Source organism: Hemicordylus capensis, chromosome 1 (genome assembly GCF_027244095.1).
Source record: "Hemicordylus capensis ecotype Gifberg chromosome 1, rHemCap1.1.pri, whole genome shotgun sequence".
Lineage (NCBI taxonomy): Eukaryota > Metazoa > Chordata > Lepidosauria > Squamata > Cordylidae > Hemicordylus > Hemicordylus capensis.
The window spans coordinates 192,592,264-192,619,384 of record NC_069657.1 but is presented as its reverse complement, the minus strand read 5'-3'; the positions used below and the strand labels follow the sequence as shown (position 1 = coordinate 192,619,384).

Below are 27,121 nucleotides of genomic sequence, written 5' to 3'. Positions count from 1 at the left end.
TTTAAAAACTCTGCTGGAAATTGGTACCCTCAAATTAAATCTTGTTATTTAAAAGTAACTTCAGAATTTCAAAGCAGACAAAAAATGCAGGCGGCCATGATTTGTCCATTAAAAAAAACACCAAAACAACAATAGTACCATAATATCAGCTAAAAGTCACAAAGTAGTGAGCTAGCTTTCAAGGTTCCTCAGGAAGAATACAAGTTTCACAGAACTCTTCTTGAGGCTAAGTGGAAAGAAAGAAAGAAAGAAAGAAAGAAAGAAAGAAAGAAAGAAAGAAAGAAAAGGGCACAGAAGAGGGGGGAAAGATGATGTTGGCAAAGGGCGTGGTAAAAGTCCATCTGTTGTGAGTGACAGCCTTAAGGGAGTGATTCAGAAGTGATTCAGAAAAATCTTTGCTGAGTGGTTAAGTTAGCTTGTACCCAGTACAAATGATTGCAAATTGTATCAAAACATATCTGGAGAAGGAAGCAATGGCCATTCTCCCTTTTTAGAATGTACAAGTCAACAATTACTCAAATCTGTCTGCAACATTAATTTGAACACACACATCTCTTGTGAAGGATAAAGCTAAGTAAATAAAAATGTGTCACCAGAGTTGAAAATTAACTGTAGATGATGCACTAGGCAGAGAATAAATAGACACCAAATTGAATAGTATTATTCAGCTGTTGGTGGGTATGTTTGTTCCCCCTTAGACAAGGTGTCATCATTTAGTGGTAGGCAGTCATGTTCCCCCAGTGTTAGAATTCCCCTGCCGGGTTCAAACTGTACTTATATAGCTCCTTCAAACATTTTGTGTGTGTTCTTGTACAACTTCCATGCATTTGACTACCACTATTTAACTTCTTACCTTTCCCCATACATTCTGTTTGTCTTTCCCTGTTCATATCCCATCAATTGCTAGGAACTCAGGGACCAGGGTTCACTCCACTGTATAAAATCTACTTGGGGACGGGCCTTCTCCACTGCTGCCCCGAGACTTTGGAATGCACTCCTTGCTGAAATAAGAGCCTCCCCATCTCTGACAACTTTTTAAAAGGCAGTTTAGACACATTTGTTCACCCAGGCTTTTAATTAGATCTACAGTTTTTAAAAGTTTTAATACTGTGTTACATTTTGAATTATTTTAATGTTTTAATATTTTTTAAATTTGTATTTTATTGTAAACCACCCAGAGACATGAATTTTAGGCGGTATACAAATATGTTAAATAAAATAGGTTTTGGTAACTCCAGTCTTTTGCAATGGGCACAAACTAACTTACTTAGTATGCAAAAAGTTTTCTAAATCACCATCTTGCCACATAGCTTCCATCACACCCTTTACCAACAACATTTCTCTTCCCTCGCTTTTTTTTTGTTTAATATCTATCTACCTGAGAAAGTATTCTGTTAAACTTGAAAGCTAGCTCATTAGTTTGCAACTTCTACAGTGAAATCCTGCAATTCTGTGCATGTTCACTCAGAAGTAAGCTCCAGTGGTCTTTCTCCTAGGTAAGTATGCATAGAATTGGATTGCAGTCTTGACTGGTCTAAATGCACTGTTATAGTTATTATTGCTCTTTGTATATTTTCAGAATCCCAATGGCAGAAGGATATTTGGCAATACAGTCTTTTATATATAACGGTAGTCAATAATATACTGTACTGTATTAAGTAAAATTATATAATTGTATATCATATGTAATTATATAATTTTAAGATAATGGGTGCTTTGCTAAGCCTTTGTTTTATAATTCAATTCAGAATGGTATTACTCTTTCATTTCAGTAGCATTTTGTAACAAAAATGCTGCCCATACTAGAATGATGAAAGCAACAGTTTAGTGTAACTCATCAGTATAAATTAATGTCTTCCAATTTAGCAGTAGCTCTTTAATGTTATGAGTGAGACAGGGGGATGGGTGGTGTTGCTCCTTCTCTTCTAGAATTAAGGAGCCAGGATCCTTTTAAGAAAGACCTGTGATGCAGGGGGAAGGGAGAGCGGTGATGAGAAAAGCAGTGGCAAGGGCATGGGTCTTAGGCTTTAGGAGCCTGTACCCCACATAGTTATTTATATCTAGTTATTATGGTAGCTAAGGCTACTCAGTGAGTCATGGTGGTCACACAATTAACAACAATGTCATCAATATCTAGATTTGCCTAGGCTTTCAGTTTCATGGAGAATTCTTTTTAGAATAATGTCTTAAAAGCTTAAATGACTTAAATTATTAGAATAATTAATTGAAGTGCAACAAGGTAGGAAAATGATAGATGAATACTGCATGTTCAAAGACAAGAATAGCAATTTGAATCATCTTGTATTATTTTAAATATGCTTTCATCATTTCTGATCATTCATCCAGCTCTGTATTCATGCTGTTGTTACTGATGTTATATACTCTACAGTAATAACATTATAAGAGGTTAGAGAATGCCATTATCAAAACTACTTTGGTTTATTTTGGTACTCATACCTGTCTTCTTCCCAGTTATGTCTCTCTGCCCCACCCAAGACAATGCCTTAAACTGCATTGCCAAAATGATCTTGGTTTCCCAAGTTGAAGGATGCCAAATCAGTACAGTAACAATCTCATAACATTTTCTCTAGTATCAAAATGAGCAAGCAACTATTTGAATACTGATGACTGGTATGCATACCGGAGTAACAAATAGTTTTAAAATGCACAGAACTGAACACATCCCTGCACTGGCAAGAGAGAATGCAAAACGAAGGCCATGGGGATGGAATTAATGTGCTTCTTTATTTCTGAAACTTCAGAAACCAACTTTGTGTTATGTTTGCTGTGTCTGTGCGGGGGAAACTTTGTGGTTTATAATATGGTCTGTGGCATTGGATCAGTGTTATATCATCTTAACATTTTCCCCTTCACTTAATATCATATCAGAGTTTTCATATGATGCAAAATGGACAAGTTATATAAAATATGTAAATGTATTTTAACGTGGGGGAAAGAAGTAAGATCATTGATGTATACCACATTATTTGAGAACAACTGGAGCCTCATTGGACTGTGGTCCAATTTTTGTGATCCAGTCTGTGATATAAGATTGAATTTAGTATTTTAAGGAATATAATTTATTGGCAGGATAATCCTATGCATGTTCATTCAGAAGTGTCCCACTGTGTTCAGTGAGCCTTGCTCTCAAATAAACATACATAGGATTACAGCTTTAGCCAGGGGCGTAACTAGGTTGGAGTGGGCCCTAAGACAAGATTCTTAAATGGCCCCCCCCACCCGCCGTCACCACTTATCTCTCCTTCCTCTGGCCGGATGTCTCTGCTAATTATCCCAACTAGTTGCAAGGTATAGACAACACGAAAGCAGAACCAACTAATACAACAGATTTGTGATGTCGTATTGATACCAATTGCTGTTTGAATCACAATTATCTCCCCCTGCATAGAAGATCCAACATTTGCAGTTCAAACCTATGCATGTGCATTCACTTTGAAGTAAGTCCCACCGTGCTCAGTGGGGTTTACTCCCAGGCAAGTGTCCACAGGATTGCAGCCTGTGAGTAGAGATGCATAGGACTGAACTCGTAGAGGTCTCAGGTCTGAATGTTGGGGGCTTCAGGTACACTAAAAATCAGTATAAAAGTGGGGGAAGCAGGAGTCCATTTTCCTCCCACTCCTCCCATATCAACTAAAGACACTCTGCTTGCTGCTGCCCTGGATCTCTGGCCTCCAGCGCCTGAGAGGGGAAATGGTGTTGTCAAAGGTGTCCGTTAGCCTGGACTCGCTCAGCAGCCCTCTCCGACTTCCTCGCAGTAAGTAATGCCCAAGTTCACGCCTCGCCTTTCTCCCCAACATGCCCAAGAACAAGGAGAGCCGGGTGAGTGATTGAGCGAGCGAGCGCATGCGCCCCCAGCATCCCTTTCCCCAGACCAATAACCAGAACAGAAACCGGGCAAGAGATGCAGCAGCAACAACTGCACACTGCCACCAGCCCCGGGGCTTCAAAGGGGACCCAGCCAGCCGCGCTTTCACCTCTCATGGCCGCCCCCCTCACCCGCCCGCTGAAGAGGAAGCCGCCTTCCGCGCTTCTCCCTGGGCTTGGGCGGGGTGTCTCTCTTGTGCACGCTCCTGTCCTTTGATTTATAAAACCTGCCGTGAGCTTTCCAGCGGTCCTTGGCGGCGGAAGATCGGGTAGGCGCTGGGTGGGGGAGAGCCTCTGAGGGCCCCCCCCAAGGTGGGGGGCCCCAAGACAACGGCCTCCCCCTGCCTAATTGTAGTTACGCCCCTGGCTTTAGCTATGTAGCAATTCTCTTTCTGACTGATTTGTCAATCGATTGTCAATTAGGCCAGGATCACTGACTGGATCACTTAAATTGTTTTTAAAAATAAAATATATATAGGAGAATGAACAGCAGGAAAAAAAGGAGAAATTGCTTTTGTCTTTTAGATAACTTAATGCAAATTGGTATTTTTAAAGGTTTTTTTAATCACTATTGTCACCCCAAAACATTTAACATTTCATTTGGTAAGTAAGAATACAATTATATTGGATATGCAAATTAAAGTATGCAAGGATATGTATAGATCTTCCTATGCATATTCTGCTCTGGAAATCGGATTTTGTATGTGTGAACACACACACACACACACACACACACACACACACACACACACACACACACCATCACTGCCTGCTCAGTCACCATCAATTTTCATTCAGAATGGATATACATTGATTTTAAAATGCACTGTGGAATCTTATTTACAGAAATTAAATACCTCCAGTTCCACTGAAGGTAGCACCATTGATATTGTTCCACTGGGAGAAGAAGGAGCCGAAGATTTAATGGAAGATACATCAGAACCAAAGGATTGTTTTACTGAAGGTATGGTGGGGGGGGGGGGGCTTAGAAGTTGTTATTTCATGCATAACCAAAAACGATTAGGCCTGGGCACAACCTTCAGAAAAACTGGACCTTCTGGACTCACTTTGTAAACAACATATATTCTCCCTCCTTTTCTTTTGCTAGTATGTGTTTGTACAAGTGTAATGTGTAGCTGTCCAGCACAGCTTAGGATCAGGATATCTAAAGGACCATATCCTCTCACATAAGCTGGTCCACCTACTGACATCCAGTTATAAACCACTGAGACTTGGTTGGCTGGGACATGCAAGCGAGCCTTTTCTGTCACCACTCTGGAACTCCCTCCCTATGAAAGTTCATTTTGCCCTTCTCTGGTGGCTTCTTGCCATCTTCTGAAAACCCTTTTACCCTAACCCTAACCCTTTGCTTGTTAATTCAATGGTTTTTAATTTATTTCCTAGAAGCAATGGTTTTATCTGCTGTCTCTAGACTGTGTGTGTGTGTGTGTGTGTGTGTGTGATAACTGCTGCTGCTGATGTTTTAAAATGATGTTGCGAGCCACCCTTGAACATTTTACATAGAAAGATGGGATGTGACTGTGTTATAAAAGAAAGAGTTAGCAGATACATATGCCAGCTAAGGATAAGACTGAATACATGTGATGAATGTATTTAGTGAACTCTGGCTCACAAAAGCTTATGCCACCATAAATTTGCGAGTCTTCAGGTGCGACAAGATTCTTTGTTGTTTTTGCTGCAACAGACTAACCTGGCTAGCCATCTGGAATGTTGTCACATTTGGAGAATGTAATTTGACATGTAGTTTGCTGCTTACAAAGACATTACTTAATATGTGCCAGGTTTCCTACAGCACAATTATGAGATGTCAGATCAGAAACTCTCCGCCAATATACATAAGATCATCAACATTATTCACAAAGCCCATTTCGCTAGGCCACATTTTGCAGCTCTGTTTTTAGATGCAAAGAAGGTATTTGATCAAGTAGAAAGGGCATATCTTCTTCAAACGTTAAGGCTTTTGGTTTTTGAAGAGAAATTCATGCATTGGATAAGAGTAATTCATGTTGCACCAAGAGTTAGGTGCTTGTGAACCGAGCAAATTCAGATTATTATTTTTCCAAATTAACAGAGGAGTATGCCTGGGTTGCCCATTATCACCATTAATATTTGCTTTGGCAGTAGAACCTTTGGCAATTGCAATCAGAAGTAATATAAACAGCACTGGTCTAAATGTGGATGAGAAACATTTCAGGATTAGTTTATATGCTGGCATGCAGTGATTTGCTTAACCTGAAAAATCTCTATTATACATTATTAAAACAATCAAGGACTTTCAGTTGTCTCTAAATATAAGATTAATGTTTATATATCTGAATGGCTAGCTATCCAGATATACCCAGAGCCATAAAAAATAGACTAACATTGTTATCGCAAATTCCTTGGAAGAAAGTAACAATAAAACACTTAAGAATATTTAGCAGATACCCCTGCTAATTTGGCAAAGAGGCACCTTTTAACGTGGTTATTCTCTTTATTTAGCAGGGGGAGAGTAACTGGCCCTCTCCACCCCCAGCACAGTACCTCCAGTGACTGTTGCTGGTATCTATCTTATGTTTCTTTTTAGATTGTGAGCCCTTTGGGGAAAGGGGTCCATCTTATTTATTTGTTATTTCTCTGTGTAAACTGCCCTGAGCCATTTTTGGAAGGGTGGTATAGAAATCAAATAAATAAATGAATAAATAAATAAATAAATAAATATGGACCATACAGTTTATTGATGATTCATTCATTAGTTTCTAAGCTACTACAATACTTTTTGTTGCTACAAAAATACCTTTGATTGCATATTTCATTGTTATCCATTTGCTATAAAGATTTTTAGGCTTGTCAGATATAAAACCTGAAGTTTGTCGAAGATATTTTTTATTTTAGATTACTGAATTCTTTAGCACTCTTAAATCCTAAATGTGATTCTGATCTCTAGGTTGTGTACGAAGATTCCCTTGCTGTCAAGTCAGCACAGAATCAGGGATGGGCAAAATCTGGTGGAACCTTCGCAGAACTTGCTTCCGAATAGTTGAACACAACTGGTTTGAAAGCTTCATTGTCTTCATGATCATTCTCAGCAGTGGTGCTCTTGTAAGTGAATTCTTGTGGCAGTCAATACATTGACAAGTGCTGCTGGATGTGGTGATAGCCATTGAGCTAGACCAGGGATTCTAAATGTGTGGGTCCCCAGATGTAATTGGACTTCAACTCCCATAATTCCCAACCAAAGGCCACTGGGGCTGGGGATTATGGGAGTTGAAGTCCGATAACATCTGGGGACCCACACGTTGAGAAACCCTGAGCTAGACAGTTATAAAAAGGGATCAGACAAATTCATGGAGGATATGGCTAGCAATGGCTATTAGCCTTGAAAGCTATATATTTCCTCCAGGATTGTGGGGGGTGAGGCATGCCCCTGAACATCAGGTGTTAGGGAAGACCATTGGGAGAGGGCAGTTTCTTTCTTTCCCCCGCTTGCGAACTTCCAGAGTGCACCTGGTTGGTCACTGCTTGAGGCAGGATGCTGAACTAGATGGGCCTTTGGCCTAATCCTGCAGGGTTTTCTTATGTTCAAGTCTGTTTGGAATTGACTTGTGATCCCTTGCTGCCCTATGACTACATGATTCTTTGTCTTGTTGTTTTTTCTTTGAGGACTGTTATTTGCTAGATTCCACTTACAATGATCATTTGGTATGCCTATTACCTTGCTAGTATTCTAACTTCTACTCCTAAATCTGACCACCTTACTTTAAGCTTTTTAGTTTGATAAGCTCTTAGTCATTGTCTTGTTTAAAACAAGCAGGGCTTTGTTTAAAGAGCATGGATAGTGTGTGAGCTATCTTCAATGGCATTCATACTAGTGCTTTGTGGAGATCTCTATTGACATCAATAATACACTTTTTCTTGATACAGGAGATCAAACTTTTTGTGTTCTTTGGCTCCCAAATTATAGGTAAAGCCCTTTGCCATGGAATATGTAGCATAATGTTAATCATGACTTGGTTCACAGGAGGATGTGTTCATAGATTATAAAAGTAGGTCTATAGAGAGGAAGAGGACAACCAGCAGCAAGATAGATGTACACAGTTATGACAGCAATGAATGCACCACTGAGAGACCTTAAAGGCAAGTTGAAGACAGATCATCCTGGAGAGAATCTATCCATGTGATCGCTAAGAGTTGACACTGACTTGATGGCACTCAATCAATAGAGAGGACTGGTTCCTATGATATGTCCAAGCCTGCCCTGCCTAAACATCAGGGGCGTAACTATGATCAGGCAAGGAGAGGCAGCTGTCTAGGGGCCCCGGCCTCTGAGGGGGCCCTCCAGAGATATGTCACTTGCCTCCCCTCACCAGCGCCTGCCACAGCTCCTTCAATTTGAATTATTTTATTTTTTAAAAAAATTCCCTTCCATGTTCATGCTAGTGTGCCGTATTTTCTTGCCCTCCTTTCCCCCTCCCTTTTCCCTTGTCAGCTCCTCCTCCTTGCCCATTCATTGGCTGGCAGCACCCTACATGATAAAGAAAGGAAAGGCAGGCACATGATTGGGTGGTTCGGCTCTGCTTCCTGGACGCTGACGCCGCTGAGAGCAAGGAGGAGAGGAGGTCAGTTGGAGAGTAGAGCAAGGAAGAGAGGAGGTTTCCCTAAAGGGCAGGGGGAGGAAGGGGGAGCAGAGCGTCGCGAAGGGCCTTTATTCATTTTTAATTGCAACGCTCTGTTCCCCCTTCCTCCCCCCGTTAGGAAAATAGAAGTGGGGAGGCACACACAGGGGAAGAGTGACAAGTGTGCGCTTTTCACAGTTCCTTGGCTCCGTTTATCAACCCCCTTTTAACATCCAAGGCTGTTCTTTGACTCTTAATCACTTAACATGCAAAGTTAGGTAAGAGAGTGGAGAAATCATTCAAACATTACAGACCTGTCCTTGGCACATGAGATCCTATGGGTCTTTTAAAAGTATACATGATGAAGGAGAAGAAGCCTCTCTTCCTAGCTCTCCCAAATTGGAGAAAGGTCAGTAGTTGTGCAAGGTTCCATTCATGGTCATTTCATTTCCTGCATGATTATAATCTGCTTTCTGCCCGTTCTGTATTCCATCCCATCCAGCCTCACATTTATTTGAGGTACCTTGCCTCCTGAGATTCCTAATGCCCCTCCCTTCTGTCCTTTAAGAAACTTCTGAAAACTTATCTATTCTGCCAGGCTTTTAGGGGTGTGTGTGTGTTTTCCCCCCACCCCACCCTGCTGTTGTTGTTTTAATTATGTAAACTGCCTCAAGTCTAAGGGAGTCAGGCAGTCAATAAATTTGGTTCTGCTGTGCTGTAATTTACACCTTTTTCACTAGTTGGGATAGTTAGCAGAGTCTACATTGAGCCAGGAGGAGAAGAGGAAGGCGGTGACGGATAATGGGTGGTGGTGGGGGCCCATTTTAAAAACTTGTCTCTGGGCCCAAGCCAACCTTGTTACGCCCCTGCTAAACATGATTTGGGATATGAGTGAGCAAGCCCTGGCCCTCCTCCTGGCATGCTATTTAGATCCATCCCCTTATCCTTGATTTACTACTTTGAGTAAAACATGTTTGAGGGGGCGGTTTGGATGAGAAGGGGAAGAGCACCCTGGGAGGGGGGGGGAGTGGATGCGGCTGACTCAAGCATATTGTCCAAACCAGCCCAGAAAGACAAATAGAAGCATAACATCTATTTGCACAGTGTGGGCTTGTGAAACATGGATGTATATGCTTGAGCAAATCTCTTCATTTTTGCCATCCATTTTTCACTTTGGTATCCTAATCTTTTTCCAAGGAGTGCAGAATGGCATATGTGGGGTTCGTCTCCCCATTTTAGGCTCACAATGACCTTGTGAGGAGTAGATTAGGCTGAGAAATAATAACTGGTCCAAGGTCACCCAGTGAGCTTCATCTCTGAGTGGGGGGGGAGGTGTTTGTGTGGTTTGAACCCATAACTCACCAGTCAGAGCCTGGCACTCTGCCTTCTAAATCATGTCAGGTTTCAGAACCCCGGCTAACAGAGGGTGCCATTTGGATCTGTTTGTATACTTTAACCTCCTCCTTTGCAGAATTTGCAAGTCAAGAGTGAGCCACTATGGGTTTGTTGTGATATATTTTAAAACACTAATAAAATAACTGTTTTATTCTGCTACATAATTCTCAGATTCTCAGAGTGCTGAAAGTAGTATGAAAAGAAACACCATTGTCCATGGCACATGTGCTCTTCCCACTGTCATGTCTTTAAGGTTATGGCGTTTTTATAGCTTTCACAATATTTCAAAAACATGCAAAACCTGGTTGATGAAAGGCAAGTGTGGGACAAAACCATGGGATGGAGACTGTCTTGGTCGGCCTGATGGATGATCTCCAATTGGGAATTGACAGAGGGAGTTTTACTCTGTTGGTCCTCTTGGATCTCTCAGAGGCCTTCAATGCTATTGACCATAGTATCCTTCTGGAACATCTGAGGGGGTACGGGGTGGGAGGCACTGCTTTGCAGTGGTTCAACTCCTACCTCACAGGCAGATTCCTGATGGTGTCTCTTGGAGACCGTTCTTCAAAATCTGAACTTTCCTAAGGTGCCCCTCAGAGCTCCATACTGTCTTCGATGTTGTTTAACATCTACATGAAACTGCTGGGAGAGATCATCAGGAGATTTGGTGTGGGGTGTTATCTGTATGCTGATGACACCCAAATCTATGTCTCCATGTCAGCATCATCAGGAGAAAGCATAACCTCCCTAAATGCCTGCCTGGAAGCGGTAATGGGCTGGTTGACAAACTGATACTGAATCTAGATAAGACGAAGGTACTTACTGAGGCTCTTTTCACAATTAGTGAGAAGAGCCATGAGAGGGTTAGCAGGTAGAGTGGCCTTAGCCCGCTCTCCCTGCAGACAAGCAGGGCGGCAGCCCTAGGCGGCTGGATCGGCCGCCCACATGACTGCCAGCTCCGTTACAGAGCTGATGGGGGCTGGGAGGATCAGGGGCCAAGTGGGCCATGCTGGAGAGACCCCCGAGCCGGGAGGCTGCTTTTCAACCTCCTGGTTGGGGGTCTCCTCGTGAGTTGCTGCAGAGCGGAGCCGCGCCATGGCAACTTACAATTTTAAAAACTGGGTTTGCAGAGCGCTCACTCCGCAAACCTGGTTTAAAGGGAGGGGTAGTTTGGCAGGTTAAACACCTGGAGGCCACTGAGCTTGCCTGCGAGCCCGGTGGTTCTCACGGTCAGGTGAAATCGGGCAAGGCTCCCCTAGCCCAGTTTCACCCGATCGTGGGAATAGCCTCATTGTTTGGGATCGGAACTCAAGAGACTATTATGATCTGCCGATTCTGGATGAGGTCATGCTCCTCCAGAAGGAACAGCTACACAGTCGGGGGGTGCTTCTGGATCCAAATCTCTCCCTGGTGTCCCAGGTTGAGGTGGTGGCCAGAGGTGCTTTTTATCAGCTTCGGCTGATATGCAAGCTGCATCCGTTTCTTGAGATGAATGACCTCAAAAATGGGTGGTAACCTACAGGCTGGATTACTGCAATGCACTCTACATGGGGCTGCATAGGAACATAGGAAGCTGCCAAATACTGACTCAGACCATTGGTCTATCTAACTCAGTATTGTCTTCACAGACTGGCAGCAGCTTCTCCAAGGTTGCATTTGTATGTAGTCCGGAAACTGCAGTTGGTCCAGAATGCGGCAGCCAGGTTGGTCTCTGGGTAATCTAGGAGAGACCATATTACTCCTGTGTTGCAATATCGGCAAACTACACCGGTTGCCGATATGTTGCCAAGCAAAATACAAGGTGCTGGTTATCACTTATAACAGGGTGATAACCAGGGGTTTCAGTGTCTTTAAACTGTTTTATTGTTTAACTGTTTTATGGTATTTTATAACTTTTAATTGTTGATGGATTTTAATTGTTTTTGTTTTATTTGTAAACCACCCTGAGCTGATTTTGGAAAGGTGGTATAAAAATTGAATAATTAACAACAACAACAACAACAACAACAACAACAACAATAAAGCCCTAAACAGCTTAGGCCCTGGGTATTTAAGGCCACTAACCCGTTTGGCAGCTACTCAGAAGCAGGCCTTCTCCGTTGCTGCCCCTGGACTTTGGAATACGCTCCCTGTTGAAACAAGACCCTCCCCATCTCTGGCAATTTTTAAAAAGGCATTGAAGAAATATTTATTGACTCAGGCTTTTAATCAGATTTATAGTTTTAATATTTTAATGGGGTTTTTAAAAATGATTATAATGTTAATTATTTTAATGTTTGAATGATTTTAATTGTTTAATTGATTTACTATTTAAACAGTTCTAACTGTAAACCTCCCAGAGATGCAGGTTGTAGGCAGTATAAAAATATGTTAAATAAATAAATAAAATAAAAACCATCTCATGGGCAGCATTCCTCCATGCTGTCACTCTCAACTTCCTTAAAGACTGTTCTCTGTCTGAAACCAATATCTTACAGCTGGTCAAACTCATTCAGTCTATGTTAATCTAATTACATAGAAATTACATTCTTCTGTGTACACCAGGTGCGTAACTATGATCAGGCAAGGGGAGACAGTTGTCTCGGGGCTCCCCAGCTTGGGGGGGCCCCCAGAGACATGTCACGTGTCTCCCCCACCCAGCTTCCTTGAATGAGTGTATTTTCAAAGCTTTAAAAAAAAAAAATCCTGCCTTTGTTCCGGCTCTGGGAGCGCCGTATTTCCTGCCTCCCTCCCTCCACCCTCCACCCTTTTGCCTTGTGGCCGTGGGCTCCTCCTCCTTCCCCACCCATTGGCTGCTGGTGGCGCAGCACGTGATCCAGAAAGGCGCAGGATCAGCTCGGCTGCTTCTGCCTGGAACACGTGCCGCTGAGCAAGCAAGGAAGAGGCCGCCATTCGTAGTGCCCTACCGCTGCCAATCTATCTATCTAGCAAGCAAGCCAGGGCTAGGAGACGCACTCACCTACGTACTACTTGCTTAACACAACATGGAGCAGCAAGAGGCTCAGGAGTCCTCAGGTGAGTTAGCTGACTGAGTGACACTGTGTTCTGTTCATTTAGTTCGCCTGTACTAGGTGACTGTCGCCTGACCTGACTCTTTCCCCCACCTGCTTGGGCATAGCCTGCTTCTCCCAACTTCCCCTGCCCCCTCCCTGCCCTCCCCGCTTCTCCAACCGCCTGCATGGGCATGATGTCACTGGGCATGCTGCTTGTCCCACGCTTCTCCTCCCGCTCCGCCCGCATGGGTATGTCGCTGGGCATGTCCCACTGCTCTCCCTCCCACCCGATGACCACACGGTGGCCCAGTTTTCTGCCCACCCGCATGGGCATGTCGCTGGGCATGTCTGTCCCACTCCCCCCCCCCTCCGCCCGACTGCATGGTGGCCCGGCCACTTCTCTGCCCATGTCACTGGCCTGAGCATGCCCCACTTCTCCCCACCCTCCCCGCCTGACGACCTCATGGTGGCCTGCTTCTCCACCCGCCCGCATCATATGGCTGGGCAATGGGCATGGATGGCCCACCCCACTTCTCCCCCCCACCCCCCAAAAACCTCCTAAGTTACACAAACGCAGTGACGCGGCACGCTCCCCAATGGCGGCGGTGGTAGCAGTTGCTCCCCCGCACCTTCCAAGGCAGAAAGGGAGGCGCACAAGCGCCGCTTGTCCTCTCTGCTTCCAAGAAGCTGCCCAGTGGTGAATGCTGCTGCCGCATTTTTGCTCTTTCCCATTTCCCTGGAGATCCAGCCCTTAAGTTAGATAAATTGTCCAGAACATAAGGCAGGAGATGGAGAGATGGGGTGGGGGGAGAGAGAGTTTGTTTTTGAAACCTTTCCCAGCTGGGCATGAGAGACCATGGCGCGCCCCAGAGGCACGCAGACTGGCTGGGCCAGGCCGGCCGGCTGCAGAGGGAGCAGGAGGTCTACCGGCGCCTGCCCGCTCTCCTCCGACAGCCCTTGGCAGCAGGTCTTGCTTCGGCTTTCCTCCCGCAGCTTCGGCCGGGGCGGGTGCTGGAGCGGGGGCTTGGCCAGCCTTCCCCAGGTGCAGAGCAGCGGCCGAGAGCTTGGAAAAAGAAGGAAGGGTGAGGGAGGACTTTAAGCTCCCCACCTCAAAAAAAGTCAATGAAAATAGAAGTAATAAAGTTTAATTTACTTGCCAAAGATGCATCCACAACTAATGAGATAACAAAAACAGTGATCTTACAATCAATCAACTTTATTACAGCCAAAGACCAGCATAGGTAATAATAATACAGTAAAATAGATAATAGAGCCATATTGAAAGTTGCTACAGCACAGATTCATAAATGCATACTATTTACACCTTTTAACTAGTTGGGATAGTTAGCAGAGTCTGTACTGGGCCAGGAGAAGGAAAGGAAGGCAGTGATGGGTGGCGGTGGGGCGGGGGGGGGGGGGGGCATTTTAAAATCTTGTCTCTGGGCCCAAGCCAACCTTCTTACACCCCTGGTGTACACAGAAGGATGGCAAGGACAAGGTAACAACAATTAGCATGTAGATGCTGCACTTGAAACAAAAGACAGAAAGTCACAGATTTCTAAATATGATGAACATTGATGCTAATAGGAGCAGAATCTTCCTGAACTCACGCGTGAAGGGTAGGAGGGAGTCAGCGAGCCCATATCTCACCACAGCTCATTCATCTGAATGAATGAATGAATCGTCTGAATGTGGGCATTGCCTTTAGAAATGTAACGCACAATCGAAGGACTTGAGTTCCGTCACATTTTGTTCTTTCAGCCAATACGGCTTTATTTGTAGTCACATTTTCCCTCACAGGCTTTTGAAGATGTAAATATAGAACGGCGCAGGACTATCAAGACCATCCTGGAGTATGCTGACAAGGTCTTCACATACATCTTCATTCTGGAAATGCTGCTTAAATGGTTGGCCTATGGTTTTCAAGTCTATTTCACCAATGCCTGGTGTTGGTTGGATTTTATCATTGTTGATGTAAGTACTGCTTGTGCTTAGAAGTCTTTGCTCTTTGACTTGTTAATGAACAATGCTTCTTAATCATAATTCAGTAGTATTAAAAGTAGGTTATATTCATTTAATTTAGGGATGTGCAGGAACCAGTTCGGAGGTCCTCTTATGGACCTCCAAACCAGTTTGAAGGTGCGGCGGTTCAGCCAGTTCAACAGCAGGGGGTTATGTTTAAGGAGCAGGGAGGGTGCTCTCCCTCCCCTCACCCAGCATGTTTCCCCCATTAATGCTGTGTTTAAAAATGGTCCCGCGGGATGGCAGCATACATCTCTGCTGCCCACGTCCGGTGCACATCGGACATCATGCACATCCACTGGGCACTTCTGGTCTGATGCACACCGGGGCAGCAAGGATTTATGCTGCTGTCCCACGGGTACATTTTTAAACACTGGCAGGGGAAATGTGCAGGGGGCGGGGGTTAAGAACACCTTCCCTGCTTCTTAAAGGTAAACCTCCCATACACACACACACACACCCCACCACCATTGAATCGGCTGGCCGTGCACATCCCTAATTTCATTGACCAAATCTTCATTAACTAATCAAATACAGCATGCTTTCTTTTCTTTTCTTTTCTTTTTACAAAGCTGTATGACTCATTAATGACACACCAAAGCCATATTTGTTCCATACGTTGAATATATTTTTGTGGGATTTCCTGTTGTACAATATGTTCAATGAGAGAAGCTGCACATCAAAATGAGATTTTCGCCATCTGTTGAAAGGCATGTATGCAATTTCTAACATTCAGACAGCCTTATCCCGTGGTTCCAGCAAAATGGCCACCAGTGCAGTTTCTTAAGTCAGTGTCTTTAGTCATTCAGCAGCAACTGAACTGAATGTCCACAATGTTATAATTTTATCAAATACAGCAACACTGTCAACTGTAGGGGTGTGCATGGAACCGTCTAGCCCGGTTCGGTTCGAGGCCGGACTGGCCTCAAACGGAACCAGGCCAGTTCGGTCCGGCTCCCCATCGAACTCCCCCGGTCCAGTCCCAGGCCGGTCCGTGAATTTTTTGGGTTTTGGTTTTAAAAAATTTAAGTAGCTTTTAAGAACCTTTAGCCCCTTTGGGGGGCTTGCTGAAGCTGCGGGGGGGTCCCTGCGGGTTCCCTCTCCCCCCCGCTGGACTTCCTAATCACCGCCGTGACCCACAAGTGCCTCCGTACAAGTGCATGGCCACCATTTTAACCCTCTAAGAGGGCATTGGCTCATGTGCAGCGGCCACCAAAATGGCAGCCGCGCACTCGTACGGAGGCCTTAAAGGGCCGAAAATGCTCAGTTACCTGTGTGAGGAAGGCCGGCGGGGGAGAGGGAACCCGTGAGGACCTCCCCGCGGCTTCAGCAAGCCCCCCCCCCCGAAGGGGTTAAAGGTACTTAAAAGCTACTTTGATTTTTTTTTAAACCGGCTGGACTGGACCCGGCAGTCCGGTCCCGGTCCGACGGAACCAGGGGGGTGGTTCGGTTCGACCCTGAACCTCTGGACCGGACCGCCAGACCGGTCCACACATCCCTAGTCAACTGCTCCCACACAGTCCAGAGCAAATTCTTAGGTACCAGTTATGATGCCTCCCACAGACGGTGCCCTAGCAACTGTTTAGCCACAGCACTAGTCAACAGGCTTCCTCCATGCAGAAGGAGGCAGAAAAGACAGCACCCTTTCCCCTCTGGGTGCTTCAGCCCTGATGCTGTTGATGGGCCCAGTTGACAAGAGGTCTGAGTGAGGAACTGGGAGATGTTAATTCAAGGCCTTCAAGTCTACTCTTCACTCTAATGTAGGCCTGCTCAGCTTTGGTCCTCCTGCAGATGTTGGCCTACAACTCCCATAATCCCTGGCTATTGGCCACTGTGGCTGGGGATTATAGGAGTTGTAGTCCAAAAACAGCTGGGGTGGGGGCCTAGGTTGAGTAGGACTGCTCTAATGCATCAACACAGCCAGTATTTTCAGTAAAAAGAGCAAGATGTAGTCTTACACTTCCTGTTGCTGCTTCAAATGTGAGATTCCTGCTGGGTGTTTACCCCAGAAGCCTAACACATTGTACCTATGAGGAGTCAGAGGACACAACTGTTATATTAGAGCTTTCCTTTATCTTCAGTGATGTATTGTGGATTTCAGGCGCGTAACAACGATAGGGCAGGGGGAGACAGTTGTCTGGGGGCCCCACTGCCTTGGGGGGCCCCCCAGAGGCACCTCACGTGACTCCCCATTGCCCCCTGCCCAGCCCCAAGGCCCCTCAGCCACTTGCCCTGTTCGCCGTCTCTCCAGCTTGTTCTCCTGGCCAGCAATCCAGCAGCAGACAAGCTGCCAAGAGCTCCTTTTCTCCCGCCTCTCAGCTGATCGGCGGGTGGGCGGGGCTTCCACGGAGGCCTGGTGTAGGCCTCTGTGAAGCCTGAACTCCAGTAGGGCCCAAGCCAGCCAGGAAGGAGGAGGCAGCCAGAGTGGCCACCACTGTTCTCTGCAGCAGAAGACCCCTGCGGAACCCAGCATTTGCCAGGTAGAGTGTGAACTCCTTTTTGTGGTTACCTTCCTCCCCCCCCCCCCATATATAGGCATCTGCTTGCCATAGGGCTTTGATATGGGGGGGGGGGACTGAGAAGTCTCTGAATATTTATTTTTAAACAGCTTGGAAAATTTGTTGGCTTTAAAAAAACTATCTAAAAAGTCCTATAAGTGGCTTGTTTCATGGCAAAAAATTACAAAAACTTCTGGAAGAAACAGTATTATATTTATTTTATTCATTCATTCATTCATAAATGCACTTATGTTCAAGTTGTTTTGCAACCCAGAAGGTCTGAGTGAGAACTGTGAAGCATGTCTTGTGCTTTTATTTTATTTTATTTTTCTTGTGTGTGAACTGCTCCCCAATAACTTGCAGGGACTTCAGGGTAAATCTGGCCAACATGTGAATGCAGCACCTCCATTCCAGAGGAGATGTGTGTTAAAGGGCTTTAAAAGCCTCCTGTGAAAAACCTCCTGGAATCAAACTTGACTGAATTTGTTCAGAATTCTGGGAAAACAAACATAGGTTCACCCTGCATGGTTGAAAGTCTCCTTTGCTAATCTGCAGCGAGGGGCCCATTTTAATCATTCATCTTTCTAGTGTGTTCTAGGCATTAAAAGTAAAACAAATGTATAGTACTCAATGTATATCACTATATATTGTGATGTGTGCGTGTGTGTATTCAGTGAAATGTATTTCCAGGCAGCATACTTATTTTGGAATATCAGACTTAAATCCTTGGGGGCCTGGGGTATGCGGAGGCCCTGGACTTTGAGTGGGGGGGGCCCATTTTAAAATCTCGTCTCTGGGCCCACTCCAACCTTGCTACGCCCCTGGTGGATTTGTTAGTTACACAGTATTCTCCCCGCGTGCGCTCATCAATGTTCCCAAGCATTACCAGTTTCCCGTCACTTGTACTCTTGTGTACTCATGGTTGCATAGATGCAGGATTAGTGTAATGTAGTGTTGTGCTGTGTGTGAGGAGTGTTTCCCTTTCTGTAGCTTATATATCCTGATACTGTGTTGCCATTGGCATCTGAGCTAGTCAACAACCTGGCCTCTAACATAATTAGTTCTATGGCAGCATTCTTTGGCTGTTCAGAATGCTGAAGCTCTTGCTCTTCTGGCTGGGACAATGCTGTCCTTCTAGCTTCTAGAGCTACCTATCAGTCATTAGCGAATTGCTTTGGATAGTGAGTAAGTCATTAATTCAGGTAGGTAATTTGCAACAAGGAATTTGGATTTTAGGGGCCCAGTTCTTTGGGAACTGCTGCAAGACCACCTGAAATGAATCGCCAAGGTCACAACCATAATGGGACAGGGTGGGGGGGAGACAGGGTTGAACCTACCTTCCCCCCAGACAATGCACCATCACATGCCCACACGATCCACACTGCTGTGGGCAGCATGGATCACTGGAGGCCAGGAAGATTAGTCCCAGGCTCCAGGAATCCCATAATGCACTGCGTGAAGAATATAGTGCATTGGCAGATTCCCCTGTGAGTCGAACATTCTAGACGCCTGATTCTGTGTGCACTTGGGCTGCACACATCTCCAGCCTCGGAGGCACAATGCCTCTGAATACCAGTGGCAGGGGAGTGACAGCAGGAGAGAGGGCATGCACATACCTCTTGCTTGTGGGCTCCCCAGAGGCATCTGGTGGACCACTGTGTGAAACAGGATACTGGAGTAGATGGACCTTGGGCCTGATCCAGCAGGGCTGTTCTTATGTTCTTATGTAAGGGCCGGGGTTAAAAGTCACGCTAGTGGGGGTGGAAGCACCAGGATCAGGAGTAATCCCAGCACTCCACAACACAAGCTGCCCAACCCAGATTGGGCTGCCCTAGCCTGAGTTGGTCTGCTTGTGTTGTGTAGGAACAGCCATCACAGTTGAGTCGACGGCGTGATACAAGTTCACACCTTCATTATCTTTGGAAACTAGCTGGTATGTGTTGAACTGAATCTGGTGCTTGTTGCATTGTACTCTTTAAAAAGCTTATTTTATGCCTTAGTGGGTTTTCCCTCCCAGTAATTCTGTAACTGTGGCCGTTATCATTTTAGGTTTCCTTAATCAGTTTAATAGCCAGTGCCTTGGATTATTCTGAACTTGGTCCTATTAAAACACTTCGGACACTGAGAGCCTTGAGACCTCTAAGAGCCTTATCACGATTTGAAGGAATGAAGGTACGTAAGACAAAATTAAAGGAGGATTATGGGTCCCTCCATAAAAAGTGCTCGAAGTGTTTAAATTGTTTAGTGCTTGGAGGTGTTAAATTGCTTGTTAATTGAAGGCATGCTGCTTTATTTTGCTAGGGGTGAGTGTCTGCCTTGCAACTATGGAAGTGGGTATGGGGAATCAAATTGTGGTGATAGCAGTCCACATGATAAGTAATTCTAAAGTAATATTACTGCCAATGTCAGCATAACCTGACATGAAGAGAACATTTCTGATTGCATCTGGCTTGTTCTTGTTGTTCATTTTTATCCCACCCTTCCTCCAAGAGCTCAGAGTGGCATACATGACCCGCTTCGTTTATATCCTCACAACACCTCAGTGAGTAGGTTAGAGGCAGCATTAGGTTCCCTGGTTAGCTTTTAGACTGAACAGGTCTCTGAACCTGTCAGACTTCAGCCCTTTACACTACACTACACATTAGCCATAAGGAATCTTTGAGGGTATTCTCACGATCCGTGGAAAGTGGGCTAAGGGCACTTAGCCCGCTTCCCATGGATCGTGGGAACCACCAGGCTCTCAGACAAGCCTGGTTTCCCCAAAGCAGGTCACCCGCTTAACTTCCTTTCCCCTTAGCCCAGGTTAGCGGAGCGCTCCGCTAACCTGGGTTTTTTGGTCATGTATTGCTGTGGCACGGCTCTGCAGCACGGCAACGCACAAGGAGACCCCCGGCTGGAAGACTGCAAGCAGCCTCCCAGGCTCAGGGGTCTCTCCAGCATGCCCTGTGCACTTGCACGGAGCATCCTGGAACTTCCGGGGGCCACGCGGCCCCCGATCCCCGCAATCCCCGTCGGCTCCATGACGGAGTTGGCAGTTGTGTGGTTGGCCAATCCAGCTGCCCAGGGCTGCCTTCTGCTCATCTGCAGGGAGAGTGGGCTCCCCGCTAACTCCGTAATGGCGAGTCTTACTGATCGTGAGACTCGCTTCTTTATGTTACAGTTCATCCAGACTTGGGCCCTGATGAGGTCTCCTCTGAGAAGGAGAAAGAAGAGCAATCCCCAGCTTTTCTGGGGTCTTGCGGGATGGGGGTCTTACAGGAACCATCGCCTTTAAATAGCCAGAGCTTATCCCTTCCGCAGTTGTTCCTTGGAGGACTTTGGAAATCTAGGAGATCTCATGCCTCCCCTCTGACCCCATCCTCAGAACCCTCTCTATCACCTCCCCAGGCCAAGTTTCAGAACTGATGGCAAAGCACTCACCTGGCTGCCCCCAGCTTCCTTCCAAATGGGAAGAGAGCGAAGCAAGAGTGAATGCTTGCCCTGGATCAGGGCATCCTTAGCTCGGAAGAGGTGGCAGCCAGACCTGTACTGATGAAACAGCTCTGCACAGGGAGCTCCTCCTGGAGCCTGCTTCCAAGATGTCTGCTGTTTGTGATTAATTAATTAAGCTTTCTTTAATTAAGCAACTGCCCTAATAACTATTTATTTTCTCTAATAAAGCACAAGTGAGTATCAGAAACTACCTAAATCCTTGATAGATATGAACTTTTACGTTATGCAATCATTTCTACAAGTAGTCTTATTCAGTTCTTTTTTTATTTTTCCTTAGGTGGTTGTGAATGCCCTTGTAGGGGCCATACCATCTATTATGAATGTGCTTCTCGTTTGTCTTATATTCTGGCTAATTTTCAGCATCATGGGCGTAAACCTGTTTGCAGGCACATTCTACTATTGTCGTAATGAGACGAGTCAAGAGCCGTTTCCAATAACCCATGTTAAGAATTATAGTGAATGTTGTTGTATGCCAAATGCAAGTTGGGTAAATGTGAAAGTAAACTATGATAATGTTGGAGCTGGATATCTTTCTCTACTACAAGTTGTAAGTAACCACTAACTTGATAATTGCTAATGACTTTTCAAACTGTTCAGAGATTGGTGGAACACACAATTTCTTCCAGTTCATGGCCATGACAGTTTTTGCTGTTGACAAGTTTAATGCTAGGTCCTAACTGATGGTTTCAACTTTGCCACATAAATAAAACAAAAGAACTTTCTAACCTAGGTTCCCTGGTTAGCTTTTAGACTGAACAGGTCTCTGAACCTGTCAGACTTCAGCCCTTTACACTATACTACACATTAGCCATAAGGAATCTTTGAGGGTATTCTCACAATTCGTGGGTTGTCCAATGATCCAACAACCAACAACAATCGTGGGTTGTCCAACAATCCAATGAGTTATGTTATACCCTGTCATTTCATAAATGTATTTGTGTATCTCCAACTAGAACATCCAAACATATCAACATACTCAAGTTCTTGTTTACCCAGGTGACTTTGTCATATCACTGGGCTAATTAACCTGCTCCAGTTTATTTCAATGGCTTTGAGCAGGAGAACTTCCCAATAGCTTCCTTGTACTATTAGGCTTCAGTCTTGTGCTTAGATTAGTGCTTACCCCCCAGGGAAATTAATGGAATGTTAATTTGAATGGAAGAGTTCAATGCTTCAACTCTTGCCTCTGAGGCAACCATATTTTTGAAGAATAAATAAATACAAACATCATTTAAGAATATAGCTCTGCATACCAGGATAATCCAGTACTTTTGTACATATTCTTTAAAAATATTATACAGTCCTTTTTACCAGACAAGGCACAAGGTCATTTTGTTCAATATAGAAATAGTGGCTATAATATAGCATGGTTTAACTTTACATATTGCAATAGCAGATAATTATAATTAGGCAGACTCCAGAGCAATATAAGTCAATGTTCCATTGAAACCAGTGCAACTTTAGTACTAGGTTGACATAATTCTCTTTAGATCCACCCCCCCGCCCCAAATTATAATTTATTACTGAGAATGTTCTTGCTTCAGTTTCCCAAAGATAAGATGGAAAGGGATAGATCTTCTGGATGCAAGACTATGAAGATCTATCAGTAGGAAACCAATATGTGCCACTAACCATTGCAGAAACTTAAAGGGAAATATGGCAAATCTTTGCCACATGTGGCACAGATGTTCTTTGATAAATATCATAATCCATGCCACATATAGCAATTACTATTGTTTTCATCATGAGCGTCTGTTTCATGTTTAGTATTGCAAATATGTACAGTATAACTGTGTACAGTGTTAAGAACATAAGAACAGCCCTGCTGGATCAGGCTCAAGGCCCATCTAGTCCAGCATCCTGTTTCACACATTGGCCCACCAGATGCCTCCGTGAAGGCCACAGGCAGGGGGTGAGGGCGTGCCCCCTCTCCTGCTTTTGCTCCCCTGCAACTGGTTTTAGGAGCATCATGCCTCTGAGGCTGAAGGTGGCCTATAGCCACCAGACTAGTAGCCATTGAAAGACGTGTCCTCCATGACTTTGTCTAGGTCAATTTTAAAGCCATCCAAGCTAGTGGCCATCACCACATCCTGTGGCAGAGAAGTTAATTATGCACTGTGTGAAGGAGTACTTCCTTTTGTCAGTCCTAAATTTCCTGACTTTCCTTTTCATGAGATGACCCCTGGTTCTAGTGTTGTGAGAGAGGGAGAAAATTTTCTCTCTATTCACTCTCTCTACTCCAGGAATACTTTTATATACCTCTATCATGTCTCCCCGTAGTCGCCTGTTTTCCAAACTAAATATTTATTGATTGATTGATTTTTATTACATTTTATATCCCGCTCTTCCTCCAAGGAGCCCAAAGCAGTGTACTACATACTTAGGTTTCTCCTCACAACAACCCTATCAAGTAGGTTAGGCTGAGAGAGAAGTGACTGGCCCAGAGTCACCTAGCGAGTTTCATGGCTGAATAGGGATTTGAACTCAGGTCTCTCCGGTCCTAGTCCAGCACTCTAACCACTACACCACGCTGGCTTTCTTAAATAGTCCCAGATGCTGTAACCTTGCCTCATAAGGAAGCCGTTCATAAGGAACACTATGTTCAGTTACTTAGTGACAGAATATGAAATATGTTTGCAGTATTTCTCTGTAGCACCAGTCTTGTTAGTGTGAGATCTATTTTGGATATTATTTTAGGCTTAATTCTGGTTTTCATGAGAGTTTTTCATGTGACTAGTGTGACAGAAATGTAAACATTCAGCATTTAGTCGAATGGCCTATGAAATCAAACTTTTGGTCAAAACTTCCAAACTGGAATGGAAAAACTCTAAATTAGAAAGGGATATGTTTTCCACTCAAGATCCTATTTCCTCTTCCTACAAAGTACTGTACTCACCATGTGACTCAAAAGTAAAAAATGTCAGGTCCATGCTGCCTGCACACATGTAAAGATAGCTCAACAGCCCCTTTAACTCACAAGAAGCTGCTGCTTCCAGATAGTATTATCAAGAATGAATAAATGGCAAGAGAAGGGTATCTTTAACCCTTTCCACACCTGCCATTTCCTTACTCCAGTTGGGCCACTTGTGCCTTTTGTACCATGGTCTCTCAAACGTCTATAAACATTTGAAATCCCACCGAGAAAAATCTGCTTGGATTTTTGGGCAGGAAGGTTTGGAAGGATTAAGTGTCCCCTTCAGTCACTTCTCTGCTCTTAGTCTCCTCCACTAGAAATGGCTTTTCCTGATCTAAACAGTCCTGATATAAAAGCCATTGTGTGTGTTTGTATGTAGCATGCAATATAAACCAAAATGACATATGTATCCATCCTATTGGAATCACCTTTAGTGCTTTAAAAGAGTTTCAGGGACCCAGATTTGGTGTATCAGTAAGCTTTTGTAAGTATTTTCATCACTTTTATTCTAACTTGAAAAAGTCACAGCTCTTTCACATATTGTCAGCTAGATGGCACTACAAAATTATGTGACGTATTGAATGTCATGTGGAGTGCTCACTAATCTCTCATCAGAATTTGTGCTCAAGTTGGAATAAATCACTGTCTGAAAGAGCCCATGCAGTCTGAAGTGGTATTGTTGAGGAACAACATGGAGGTCTCAGTATAAAGGTCTTCGTATCAATGTGAAAAGACAGCTCATTTACACTGCTGCTAGGATCTGACTGTGAGACTGTTTCTTATGCTTATCTCTGTATTGCAAGATTTGCACAGCGCAATGGGGATGATTCTAAACCACCTGTATGGCTGCTGGTATCTAAAGCAATGCCTGCTGTGTTGTGCAAAAGCATTATTTCACTAATACCTGGAATTGTGCAATCACACTCGCACGATTATTTTTCGATTGGAAATAATGGAAATATCACGGCATCAGTGCAAATTTAAATATTAGTGAAAGAGCACTCTGTTACTGTTAGTTTTGAGGGGTATTGCATCCCGGTATGATCTTGTTGTATTGTTGCATTTCTGTACTGGTCGAGGACTGTACTAAAGTATTCATTCATTCAAGAGCTCTCTTGCAGAACACCACAGGTGTTGCTCTAGACACCACCAGCAGTGCAAGTGGTTCAGAACTGCCCACATTGCACTGCATAGAATGTCAGCCAGCATATCCATTTGCCACCATTAACAATATTTAATTTATACATCACCTTGTAGCAGAAGCTATTTGTTATCAGTAGTAGTTTATAACATATTGCCTCTTTGTAGGCCACCTTTAAAGGATGGATGGAAATCATGTATGCTGCTGTCGATTCAAAAGGCGTAAGTACATGATGGTCTTTTTTACTTTAACAGTGAAACTTGGTGTTCATAATGATGCTTATTATCTAACTTAAACAATGAAAAGTGTTTTGCCTCTCCAATTTGTATTGAAGAACATCATTGAAATAAAGGTTACTTCTTAAATTAAATCAGTAAGTGAAATCTCCAGATGTGCGGTAATATTCCAGGGAAAAGAACTTGGGCATCCTGTTAAGAGGCTGGTACTTTTTTATTAAGGGTTTGTTCTCTGATAAGGCTAGAGGGTTGTTCTGGAAGAGGGAGTTCTCCTTCCTCAGGGCCAGCAGGCAGAAAGTTGATGTTACTCCACCCCAACTCTGTTTCTGCCTTGGCTAAGAAGCAGAAGTGGGCAGTACTGTCTCCTCATCCTGCTTATTTGACTTTGCCTTGCTTTTTATTTTCTTTCTCATTTAATCCCTTATTCAGGTTTTTACTTTTCTCCTCCTCTTTGCTCCTCCCCTCTCCTGCTTGGTCACAGCTTAGGGTGGTTAGGAAGCAGACACTCCAGAGCAATTGCCTGCCAGAGGCCCAGATGTGCAGAGAGAAATGTTGGCTTTCTCCACCACCCCTGAAGTCCCACCTCCTAGAGAAGCCACACTCCAGAGCTATTCTCCCCTCCCTTACTGCAGGCTGGCAGCAGTATCCCTTACAATGACTCACATAGAGGTGATATTCCAAAAGATCATCCCTCCATAACCAGCTATTTGGGATTGTGTGAGATCATCTATTCCAGTCCTAATCAAGATTCACTTGCCTACACACACACCCATTCATTCTGGGAGCTGTCTTGGAAAATGTTCCCCCCTACACTCTGCTTGCCATAAGCAACAAGACTTTGATGGCTGCCCAGAAGGACATTGTTTGGGAGGGAAAGGGTGATACAGAGAACTTTCTGGAAGGAAAGATGTCAAAAATTGCCACCTGTTTGACCTATCAAACAAGACACTACCTATGGGAATTTCTTTGTCAGAAGCTCGAGTACTTCAGCAATCTTTCATGAACTTTCTCCTACAGAAGAGAGATGTAGGGGGCCCTCTCACCACCGCCCGCAAATCCTCATTGCTTCACTAAGCAATACAAAATTCACTCTTTGTTAGTGGCTGATGCTTCTTATGGCCATAGAGTCATTCAGAGAGTTTGAATTAGTAGATCCACAGATGGTCTCTGGGGGCAGGGGGCAGGGAAAGAGATGCCTTATCTGGAGACTCTCCTTTTTCAGTATGGGAAGAGGAATATTCTGTCCCATCCTTTCTGATTCTGTCTGCTATATATTCCAGGGTGGGTCTTTGTTCCGTCCTTTTATCTTATATTCTTATTTATTCTTGATGAAGTTCTGTGTGTTAAGCCTGTACTGTTGCAGACGGAGGCTGGGGAGCCCCTACCTCACATAATGGTCCACTTCAATTTCCTGCTTCCTAGTCACAAGGAAAGGGACTTCACACTTCTGGAACGTACCTCTGGCCATCCCCAGAAAGGAGATTCGCCATTAGGACACCATCATGTGAAATGTTCATCCTTGCATAATCTCAGGAAAATAAAGCGAAAGATCTTGCAGTTTATTAGAGGGTTACAACATAAGGCATAGCCTCTTCTGAGGAACAATTAATTCTTGAAGGTGCCCCTGATTAAATTGTCAACACGACACATGCACATCTGATGTACCTTGAAAATGTTTGTTCCTTTTTATCAAAAGAGGGTTTAATAAAAAATATTTAAAAGTCTTTTTTTAAGGTCATTGTTATGGCTATCCTGAAATAATTATAAGGGTAAGGTTGCTCAGAGTTAATGTTTTGCTGCTGTTCCATGAAGACGTTTCACAATTTCTTTAAGGGAACATTCGTTTTGTGTGAATGCGCCCTAAACATTCTAAAATCCTGTACTAGTTTTGTAAAGTGGCTTTGCATATTCTGTACATGCACTCATATG

At 44.3% G+C, this 27,121-nt stretch overlaps 1 protein-coding gene across 5 annotated transcripts in view; it reads left to right on the top strand.

The window, feature by feature from the left end:
- LOC128331046 (sodium channel protein type 2 subunit alpha-like) overlaps positions 1-27,121 on the top strand; it is a 169,749-nt gene that overhangs the window by 123,699 nt on the left and 18,929 nt on the right. For all 5 annotated transcript variants that reach the window (XM_053264426.1, XM_053264419.1, XM_053264432.1 and 2 more), the window contains 6 exons: positions 4,732-4,849; positions 6,833-6,987; positions 14,690-14,863; positions 19,459-19,581; positions 21,179-21,448; positions 25,124-25,177. In XM_053264426.1, coding sequence (XP_053120401.1) covers positions 4,732-4,849; positions 6,833-6,987; positions 14,690-14,863; positions 19,459-19,581; positions 21,179-21,448; positions 25,124-25,177 — 894 coding nt within the window. The remainder of the gene's footprint in view (positions 1-4,731; positions 4,850-6,832; positions 6,988-14,689; positions 14,864-19,458; positions 19,582-21,178; positions 21,449-25,123; positions 25,178-27,121) is intronic.